This window comes from Sciurus carolinensis, chromosome 16, assembly GCF_902686445.1.
Source record: "Sciurus carolinensis chromosome 16, mSciCar1.2, whole genome shotgun sequence".
In the NCBI taxonomy this organism is placed as follows: Eukaryota; Metazoa; Chordata; class Mammalia; order Rodentia; family Sciuridae; genus Sciurus; species Sciurus carolinensis.
In genome coordinates this window covers 65,309,824-65,319,785 of record NC_062228.1, presented here as the reverse complement: position 1 = coordinate 65,319,785, position 9,962 = coordinate 65,309,824, and the positions used below count along the sequence as shown (strand labels likewise).

The following is a 9,962-nucleotide window of genomic DNA, read 5'->3' as shown; positions in this document are numbered from 1 at the left end:
GAGGTTTTCACTCCCCAGAATAAAAGTAGTGAATTCCCGACCGTTAAGCTAGACATCTCTGCCCTCCATGCTTCAGCGAGCGCGTGAGCGCCCCTCTCTCCGCGGAGGCGCGGGAGACGGTGGGAATTCCACTTCCGGGAAAAGGACCAACTCGCATTACCGCCCCCTGGCGGACTGGAGGCAGCATGAGCCCACACACCACGGTCCCCCCAGGTGGCCGCCTCCGCTAGAGGTCACTGAGTCCCGCCGCCTCCGGCTCACTTCTGCCCAGGTAGCCCAGAGGGCTGTGTTCCCGCCTCTTTTCTGGAGTCTGATCCTCCGAGTTTCTCGAGCAACAGCTCCTACCCTCCACTCCTACGTCTCCGGGGATAATTACACCCTGTCCTCCCCAACCTCCCGGCTCCTCCTGGCCGCCCCCGCCCCCGTCTCCGTGGCAACGGCCGCCCCCCTCCTAGGAAGAGCTAGGCCGAGTTTATTCCAAATTTTTACGTCTCTTTAATTTAAATTCTCTGAATAACTCTGACTCCGTGGAGTGCGGAGCTCCTGGGGGGGCGAGCCGCCGCGGGTGGGGCAGGGCGACGGGGACCCGCGCTAGCCGCGGCATCACCGCTTGAAGCGGTAGGTGATGGGCAGCAGCAGCTTGCTTTTCTTGAGGGCCTGCACCTTCTCGAGCGTCTCGTCGTCCAATGCCAGGAAGCAGCGGCGCGAGTACTCAAGCAGGCGCTCCTTGGACGGGTCGAATTCGCCCACCTCGGCCAGCTTCTCTGGGGCCACGATGAGCAGCTCCGCGATGGGCGTGGTCAGCGCCACCGTGTTGCGGTCCACGCGGTGGTGCTCGAAGGCCCGCGACATGCTCTTCAGCTTCTGAAAAGTGCCCAGGATCTTCTTATAGCGGCAGAGAACCCCATCAGCGTCCTTCACTGTGGAGCCAAGAGGGGGCAGACAAATGGACGGGGGACAGGGAGAGATGGACGTGGGGCGACGGAATATAGGGAAAGCGGAGTAGAAAGAGGAGGGCAGACATGGGGAGGAAACACACAGGAAAAGAAATGGAGGCAGGGAAGAGGTGAGCAAGGAGCCAGAGACAGGTGAGCGCCATAGAGGAAGACAAGGGAGCACAAGTCGGAAAACAGGAGGAAAAGAGCAGGGGAGAAGGTCGGACCAGTGGGCAGTCCGAGACGGCTGTCGGCCAGCATTCCCAGACCCCGCCCCGCCCCGCTCCTCCCACTTAACGTGAATTCACGCTTGAGCAGCCCCACCCTATCAGAAAGGCCCAGGTCCTCTTTCTGATGAGGACACCAAGTCATGAAGTTAAGGAGGTGACCCTTTTGGAGGGGTAAGTGCACATCCACACGTGGAGGCTTCGGGATAGAACTGGGCCCGGCCTTTACACTGGGGAGGCCAGCGTGAGGGCTCTGTGGAAGTCAGCGCAGCCATCAACCCAGACCTCCGGGACGGGACGCCGCATCCTGCTCACCTCGCTGCCTCTCCCGGGCCTTGGGCTTCCCGAAGCGTCTCCGACCAGCACTTCCCTTCTGCTTCTGCCTCTTCCTCTCGCTGGCACTGCCTGCTTCAGACACCCCGCTGAGAGAGGAGGCTGCTGATTCTGGGTCTGAGGCTTCACCGCCAGCCCTGCTGTCCCCCTCAACCCTCCGGGACCCAGGCTTCACCCGGCAGTGGTCCTCTGGGGAGAGAGAAACACGTGAACTGGGACTGAAAACATCACATCACAGGTCTCCAGGGAAAGAGAAAGGGCCTGGGTGTCTTTCCGCAGTGAGTGACTGGACCCCCCCAACCAGGGTGCCCCCACTAAGACAGGTGGACAGGAGTGTATTGCAGATGGTGGTGACAATGCCGAGTGGAGTAGAACCAGCTGGGACTTAGAGGAGGTGGGCGTGCTGGGGCCATCTTCCCAAGCTCCTTATGTAGGAGGCCTGAAGGGTGTTGCAGAAGTCAGGGGAGGAAGACCTCAGGAGGATCTTAACCACATGGTGTTCCCACGGGGAGGAGGGGCTTTCCAGGGACCCAGAAAAAGTGCCAGGGTGTTGAGTATTGAAACCTAGAAGCCAGGTAAGGCCTTGGTCCTGACGGGTTATGTCAGACCCCTAAAAACCAGGTCTCTGGATGAGGGGCTAGGGACACCCAGACAGCAGTTGAGACCCAGACAGAGTCCTGCCCTCCAGGCAGTCACCCAGAATGAAACCCTCAGTGTAGGAAGACAGGAAGGTCCAGATTCCCTAATCCTGTGGTCTTCAGTAACAAACCCCAAAATACCACCAGACCCTTGCCCAGGCTTTGGAGGCAGTTACCAGCCAGGAAGCTTGCAAGGGGCCCATTGGGGTTGGGAGGTGCACAGAGTTTGAGTCCTCCAAGACAGGCTAAAGATCTAGCAAAGGGAAGCCCTGAGTATCTGGGGAAGGGGCAGGAGTAGTGGTCAGAACACTAGCAAGCAGGGCAATCACAAAAAGTGGCTTTGAGGAGGCGGCTGCTGCTGGCCATAAGTTACAGCAGAGCAAGGCAAGGGGGTTGGGAGAACAGATTCTAAAACCACCAAAAAGGCCCCCAGATGAGAGGCTGAATCCACCTGCAGAGTGTAAGCTCTTAGAAGAGGAAGGAGCAGTAACCAAGGTAGGGGCAGGGTAGGTATGAAGACAGTCTGAGGCACAGAAGGCCAGAGGCTGGATGCTTGAAAAGACAGCTGGAATTCAGGGCAGGGTCTCCTGAAGAACTCAAAGGACTGCAGTGGTCCTCCTGGGCAAGGAGATGAGGAGAGGGTCCTCTAGGGAAAAGGAAGGGGAACCTGGACTCAGGTTCCAGATTACCCTAGGGCACAGGGGCTGGAGGCTGATGGGATGAGGGCAGCCCACTGGAAAGGAGATCCTGGGGATGGTCCCAGGGAATGGGAGGTCCTGGACTTCAAGCAAGATGGCAGCTGGGCAGGAAACTAGTGGACAGGGCCAGGATGCCAAGTCCCCACCAAGAAAACCACACAGTGGGGCCTCAGCCTGTGGACGAATTGGGGGGAACTGTGTCAGTGCCCCCCACCTGTGTCCATCCGGGCAGAGGAGATGAACTTGTCCAGCTGACACCGCAAGAAGTCCCTCTCTTCTTCCAGGTCCTCAATGCGCTTCTGCAGCCAGGAGTTCCTCTCCAAGGCCATGTGCAGCTGGGTCTTGACGCTGTTCATCAGGGCCAGCGTCGGGGATGCAGCCTCTGGAGGCTCTAGGAACAGCAGGGAGGGGCAGGGTCCCCAGTTACATACCACTATGGGGTGCACCCCAGCTAATGGTACCTCCAACCCCTCAGCTCACCGTCGAAGTTCCCCCGAGAGGGGCTGAGACTGTAAAAGATCTGTGAGTCTAGGTGCTGTGCCTTGTCAAAGGGAATGGAAATCTCCAAAGCCTCGTCGTCCTTCTTCACTGCAGAGGAGAGGCCCTTGGTGGTCACCCAGGGATGATCCAGGGCCTCTCAGACCACCCCCAACCACAGCAGCCCCGGGTAGGAGGGGCGAGAATGATGGGCCAAGTCTGGGAAGGGACTGCTCCTCACTTGTCTGCCTATGGATGTTTCGGTCATTCATAAGGAAGCTTCCTGCAGATCCAGCAGTTGAGCGCCTCAGGGGCACTGGACAGAAACAGCAGCCACAAGTGGGGTCAGTCCTAGAGGAGGTGAGGGCTTCCACTCCTCAGAAATGAGAAAGGAGAGAACTCGAGCGCGGACTCCCGGGTCTGAGCTAGGAGGAGACCTATACTCCGGACTCCTATTATATGAAGGTGCTGAGGACCCAGACACCTAGGTCCTGGGCCTGAATGGGAAGGACTCCCACCACCGACCATTCTCACACCAAGAAAAGCCATAGATACAGGAAAGGGAGACCACCCCAACTTCCAAGCATGGGGTGGGAGTCCAGTTCACGCGCGCCGCCTCCTCCCCCAGCACCCCACGCCCCTCCCCCGCACTCGCATGGGCAAGCAAGGCCTTTCCCAGGTGGTGGGGGACGCGTGCGCAGTGCTGGGGAAGGTCACGCGTGGGGATGCGCCCCCGTCCCCGCCCCCGCCCTTTGTCCCGCGAGTGGGAGAGGACAGTCGTGGAAAGGAGTCCCGCAGGGGCGCACCTCAGGCCAGGGGTGCGAATGCGGCCATCATCCCCCACCCGTGGGTTCCCGGGGTCCTAGGGGCAGGGCCCCCCAGCGCTCACCCACCCGCGCGCGGAATCCGGCCCAGGGACCGACAGCGGCGCCGGCGCCCATGCCCGGTGCCGGGGAACGTCTGCAAAGTGTCACGGGGAGCGGAGAGAAGTGCCCACCCGCGAGCGCGCAGGGGACAGGGAAAGGGGGGCGTCTCGGAACTGGGCAGTGGAGCCGGCAGGGACGTGGGGACTTGCCCTGTCCAGCCCGCCTGGCGTGCCTCCTCTAGAAATCCCGGCGCCCAGGTGATGCCCGCCGTTTGCGCGGAGGCTAGGGCCGCACTTGCGCGATGGCCCCTTGCAGCACTTCCCCACCACCACCACCTTCCCCCGAAGTACAGGCAGGGAACGTCACGAAATTCCCATCCTGCAGAGCTGCCGCGGCTTCTGGGGTCCCCCGGTGAGTGGCGAAGTGCCCTAGTCAACCGGCAAGTGGTGGTGGGGGTGTGGACGGGGGAAGGGAGAGGCAAGCCAGGAAAGTTGAAAAGAGGAGAATCTGCTCTTAGGGATGCTCCAGGTACTGGCTAGTATGGACCCCCCCCACGACTGGCCCCATCTCTCTCACCCAGAGCCCAAGGTTTCTAGGAGTGTGGGGGCCAGGGTGACTAGTCGAGTGGGAGTTACACCTCACTTCGAAATGAGGGCCAGAAACAGTCACCACCATCCCCATAAAGGTGACCAAGAGCTTGCTGTGGAAGAGTTGGAGTCCAGTCCCCAGCCTTGGTTTACTCACCTGTTAAGTGGGGGAGATTACAATCCCTGCTAGGATCCTTGCGAGAACGCTGTGAGATGACACACAAAACTCAGCCCAATACCTGGCCACACTCGGGTCCCAGCGCTCTTGGTGTTATCTGAGATCAGACAGTGGGGTGTGAACAGTCCCTGGGATGTTCCTTCCTACTCTGGGGAGTACATATGGGATATTAGTTTTTCTGCCCAAAAAAGAGGTCGGAACAAGAAAGGAAGCCCAGCACAGTGCCTGGCACAAAATAGGCAAGATGCACTAAGGAGGCAGATATTTATTAAGCTCAGTTCCACCTGCCTCTACTCCCATTCACAAGCAGCACCTGTACTCTGGGACTATGAAGCCCTTATAAGACCAAGGTTTCGGCCCTGTGGAGGAGAGTCTGAATGTCTGCCCCAACCAAAAAAACTGTAACCAGTTCCCCCTTCCTGCTTCACTTTATAGATAAATTGCAGCCTGGATCAGAAAGTCCAGGGGGAGCCACCTGCCCTAGATCAGTGTTTTCCAAATTGCAGGTTCATGGGCAGAGAATTTAATATAGTAGGACGGACTCTACATTTCAAATAAAAATAGTAAAATTAAAAAAAAAATATCAAGGTGCCCTGCACATACTAAAGGTAACTATTGTTGAACTTTTTTCACATACATTTTGTGTATCTGTATACTGGGCTTTCATATAAAACATGTATGTTACAATGGGTTATGGTTTTTAAAAAAAGTTTTAAAACACTCTTCCAGATGACACAGGTCTTCAGGAGCTGAGAGAAGCCTGACCCTAGGGCAGGCCAACAGTCCCATTCCCCAACCAGGACAGCCAAAGCCCATAGTAAGTAGGTTCTACCAGGTTCAAGATGCAGTCTCCAAGAACAGAAGGGCTCAGAGTAGGAAGCTGTTTATTGGATGTCCAGCCTCAAGCCCTGGTTGGGAGAGGAAGGCAGGTCTGGACCCTGCCCAATGGCAGCATAGTGGCCTCTAGAAGATAGTGGGGACTCCTAAGGACCCCTGCCACTTTCCTGAGGGGGAGAATTTTCAGGCACAACATTTTCCCCATTCACCCCTCCAGTCAGGGCTCCATCATGGACTATCCGGGTCTTCAGTCATAGGACTCCATTCTGTGTGAAGGTTTACTTGCGCTCATCACACTCCAAAGCGCTGAGCTCCAAGCAATGGCTCAGGGACTCCTGCTCCAGGTAAGGCATCACCTCCAGAGGAGACCAGTTCCATCTGTGTCCAGGGCCCCGAACGCGGGCCTGCACCTCCAACAGCGCCTCAGGGCTTCAGTAGTCCCAGCTCCAGGAGCCCCATGACCCTGGGATGCCCGATACCAGGTCACGGATGCTTCCACCGCGCGTGCTTCTGCAGCGTGTTCTGCTCCATAAAGCGGCGCGGGCAGTGTGGGCACTGAAATGGGCGCTCGCCCGAGTGCACGCGGCTGTGCTGGGCTAGCTCCCCTGCATCCCGAAAGCGGCGAGGGCAGAGCGGACAGCCGTGGGGTCGCCCACCACCCGCGCGGTGAATGGAGTGATGCCGCGCCAAGTGGCTGGCCCGCTTGAATGCCTTCCCGCAGGTGTCACACTCGAACGGCTTTACCTCCGAGTGGGTGATGCTGTGTCGCTGAAGGTATGACATGTACTCGAAGACCCTGGAGCACACAGGGCAGCTGTAGCACTTTTTCTGCGCTGAAGCCCCATCGGCCCCAGGCTCCCTCTGCGACTCCTCGTCCACCAGCACTGTGTAGGGCACACCCTGGGTGTCAATGAGAAGGTAGTGGTTGGGCCTTGGAGGGGACGAAGTCTGGGGGTATCCGGTGGAGGAGGAAGGTCCAGGTTCAGGGGACCTGCCTGTCCGAGGGGGAGGGGCCTCCATGGCCTCAACAGAGGGAAGCGCCAGGGGCTGGGGGCAAGGGGACGGCAGCACCAGCATCCGGAGGGGTGGCTGAGGCCTGGTGGATGGGAGAGAGGATGAGAAGTTTGCACCGCACAGAGGAGCACGGAACCACGGGTTCAGTTCTTTCCCCTCTATGTGCCCTGCCAGGACCTCTGTATTTCGCTGTCCCTCAGTCTCTACCCACTAATGAACTCTGTGAGCCTCTCCAAGGCCGGCGAGGTCTCCTGTCCTCTGGCCTCCACCGCCCACCGCACTCAGGCTCTCTGTCCTCTACGCACAACCGGGACCTTGCTCCCTTTTCCCCCTCTGCCCTGCTCAGCTCCTGCCCCTCCCCGGCTACGGACCGACCCGGTGTAGGTGGAGGGTCCATCCTGCACCTCCAGGCTCCCTCTAGTCCACGCCCCTCCACCCCCCACACCTCTTCCTAGGCCCTGGAGCTCTCCGCGGCCTGCCCCGGGTCCGCAGCCCTCGCCTGCCGAGCCTTTCGGCGCCAACTCTCGCAAGAGCCGGATCCGGACACCGCCAGCCGGGCCTCCGGGCCCTGCACAGGTGCCGGGCACGGCCCCGCCCCCGCGGTCGCTCCGCTCCCTCCCGCCCCACCCCGTACCCGGTGCAGCAGCCTCTAATGTCCGGGCGGCTCCGGACGGCCCCGAACTGCCTTCGCAGCTGCAGGTGGCGGCGGGACGGGGACTTTTGGATGTCCCCAGAAGCTGGCGGCACTGGGTAAGGGGAGCGAGGAGAGCGAGGGTCGGGCAAAGCGATGAAGGTCCAGGGGAGGACAGTGGAGGCGGGGCACCTGAGAGCTAGGCAATGGGCGCCGGCTGGAAACAAACATACACCGAGAAGAAGGTTCCCAGGTGCCCGAGGTCCGGTCTTAACCCCCTGCCCTGTCCCAATACACACGCAAGTAGGAGCCTGAAAGTGGAGTGAGGAATGTTTATTGAGCAACGAATGGGGGAGGGGTCATGGGCAGAAGGGGGAGGTACTAAAATGAACCAGACCGTGCCGGTGCTCTTTTCTCTTGCCTTCTATGCAGACAACTGTTCACCGCTTGAGAGAGCAGAAAAACAAGGCTCAGAGAGATCGCGTCGTTTGCAAAGGCTCACGCAGCACAGCCAGAGAGGAGCCCAACTCCTACTGGCTCCCAGACCCAGGGAGGGGCAACAACTTTGGTCTACATCACACAGCTAGGAGGCAGGGGGATGAAGGAATGATGCTTCTTCCTTTGGGTACATGGGGAAACCGAGGCACAGGGTAAGGCAGTAACCTCGGCAGAACTGGGGAGTGTATGTGGGAGTGGCGCTGTGTGGGTCAGACGCGGTGGCCCAGAGAGGGCAGGGCGGCGCAGGATCGAGCTCAGTGCAGGCGCACGTGCTGCGCCAGCTCCGCGGCGTCCTGGAAGCGGCGCGGGCAAAGCGGGCAGGTGTGCGGAGGGCCCGCGCGGGCGCGGTGCGTGGCGCGGTGCCGCGACAGGTGGCTGGAGCGCTTGAAGGCCTTGCCGCAGGCGCCGCAGGTAAAGGGCTTGAGGTCCGAGTGCGACACACGGTGGCTTTGCAGCCGAAGAGGGCTGGCAAAGACACGGGCGCACTCCGGGCAGCTGTAGCCCTTACGAGGACCGGGCTCTCCCGGGGGCGCCTCGCGCTGGGGCGGTCCCCGGGGTTCCTCCTCCAGCTGCACTGTGTACGTGTAGGGAACCCCGTTGGCGTCGATGAGCAGGTGGCGGCCCAGCCGCGGGGGCCGGGGCCCCGCCGCCGAGGACGGCGTGGAGGAGGGGCCTTCCGCCTTGGGGAAAGGGGGAGCCTTGGGGGGCGGTGGGTCCATGACCTCCGGAGAGGAGGACCGAGGGTGGGGTGGCCGCGGCGGCAGCAGCAGCATCTGGAGCGGCAGCTGGGAGCGGCGGAGGGGAGAGAAGTTAAGATCGCCTCTTCCTTTCAGGAAAAGCTGCCTAAAAGGGAACGTGTCCCCATTCTCACGACCTGTCACCCTTTCCGCGCCACTGACCTACCGCCCTACAAAATAAGAACGGACTGCAGCCCAGACCTCCCAGCTTCCCTCCATCCGCTCCGGGCGGCTCCAACAGGGCTGTCAAGACCCGCTCCACCCTGCCATTCCTCCTGGGCCTCCTCCTGCGGACATCGTCCTCCCATTCCCCACCGGGAACCAATGTCCGAGTTGGGGTCTCTCTTACCTCCCACCCCTGGCCCTACTGGCCTCCAGGACTTCTCCCATCGGTCAACTCCAGCCCTGGCTGCGTCCTACCCTCAGGGCCCCCAGGCCTCCTCCCCACTACATGCGCTCAGGGCCTCCCCATCTCTGCAGCGCGGCGCCTCGTTTCCTCCCCGGGTACTTCCCCAGAGTCCCACTAACCCAATTCCCCACTTTTCACTCAAGGCTCCTCTGAACCGTCCCCACGCGTCGCACCTCGAGGGCTCACCACCCTGTCTCCACTTCGCCTCTACTCCACCGACGATCCCTAGGGCGCCTCTCCCCCTTCCTTTTGTACGCCCAGCCCCCGCTCTTGCTACCTGCTCCGGTCCCTGCGGAGGACCCAGCCCCTAGCAATGACCCATCTGTATTTTTCTCCACCCCTCCGGGGCTTCCTCCCGCCACACACGGGACCTCCGGGCTCCCGTTCCCACGTGCCTCTCCCGAGTCCCTCTCCCCGCTCTGGGCGCAGCTGGCATCTCTCCTCAGCCCGGCTCTCCATCCCTCCGCTGCACGCGGCAGGGCCCCCACCCCTCTCCTGCGCCCGGGCCGCCTTCGCCCTCCCGCCCCAGCGCCGGGCGCCCTCCAGCCCCACCCCGTCACCGCGGGGCCCTCCTCCTCCTCGCCTCGGTGAGGCGCCCTGGCACCCGGAGCCCCTCGGCGGCGGCGTCCCCACCACACCCGCCTCCGCCCCACGGCCCAGCCCGTCGGCCCCGAGCCAGGCTCCTCCCTCATGCCGACCCCGTACCCGGTGCAGCGGCCTCTCGGGTCCGGGGCGGGCCGAGGTCCCGGCGGCCCCGGGCTTGCCCTGGCGAGCGCCGCTGTGGGACCGAGCTTCCGGGCAGCTCCGGGCCGGCGGCGCCGGGTACGCGGGACTGGGGCGCGGGGGCGCGAGGGGCGGCGGCGTCCCTGGGAAAGGGCGCCGGCGGGGAACACGCGC

At 61.5% G+C, this 9,962-nt stretch overlaps 3 protein-coding genes across 8 annotated transcripts; all 3 read right to left on the bottom strand.

Moving 5' to 3' along the window:
- Positions 1-477: 477 nt before the first annotated feature.
- Positions 478-5,059, bottom strand: Ccdc106 (coiled-coil domain containing 106). Of its 4 annotated transcripts, none has more exons than XM_047529592.1 (6): positions 4,919-5,059; positions 3,550-3,684; positions 3,312-3,419; positions 3,046-3,222; positions 1,478-1,684; positions 478-920 (listed from the first exon to the last, which is right to left on the bottom strand). In XM_047529592.1, exons 2-6 carry the CDS (start codon positions 3,578-3,580, stop codon positions 604-606), a joined length of 840 nt encoding a protein of 279 aa, XP_047385548.1. In that variant the 5' UTR covers positions 3,581-3,684; positions 4,919-5,059; the 3' UTR covers positions 478-603. The 4 variants fall into 4 exon arrangements, with proteins under 4 accessions (XP_047385548.1, XP_047385547.1, XP_047385549.1 ...); XM_047529591.1 differs by having other exon boundaries at positions 3,550-3,624; positions 4,919-5,023; XM_047529593.1 differs by having other exon boundaries at positions 3,550-3,681; positions 4,919-5,009.
- Positions 5,060-5,155: 96 nt separating this feature from the next.
- On the bottom strand, positions 5,156-9,880 carry Znf581 (zinc finger protein 581). Of its 3 annotated transcripts, none has more exons than XM_047529596.1 (2): positions 9,771-9,880; positions 5,156-6,872 (listed from the first exon to the last, which is right to left on the bottom strand). In XM_047529596.1, the coding sequence occupies exon 2, from the start codon at positions 6,851-6,853 to the stop codon at positions 6,260-6,262; it is 594 nt and encodes a 197-aa protein (XP_047385552.1). In that variant the 5' UTR covers positions 6,854-6,872; positions 9,771-9,880; the 3' UTR covers positions 5,156-6,259. The 3 variants fall into 3 exon arrangements, with proteins under 3 accessions (XP_047385552.1, XP_047385551.1, XP_047385553.1); XM_047529595.1 differs by lacking the exon at positions 9,771-9,880 and adding an exon at positions 7,425-7,609; XM_047529597.1 differs by lacking the exon at positions 9,771-9,880 and adding an exon at positions 7,236-7,390.
- Positions 7,740-9,898, bottom strand: Znf580 (zinc finger protein 580). The gene is made up of 2 exons (XM_047529599.1): positions 9,771-9,898; positions 7,740-8,762 (listed from the first exon to the last, which is right to left on the bottom strand). The coding sequence occupies exon 2, from the start codon at positions 8,690-8,692 to the stop codon at positions 8,174-8,176; it is 519 nt and encodes a 172-aa protein (XP_047385555.1). The 5' UTR covers positions 8,693-8,762; positions 9,771-9,898; the 3' UTR covers positions 7,740-8,173.
- Between the last annotated feature and the right edge of the window lie 64 nt (positions 9,899-9,962).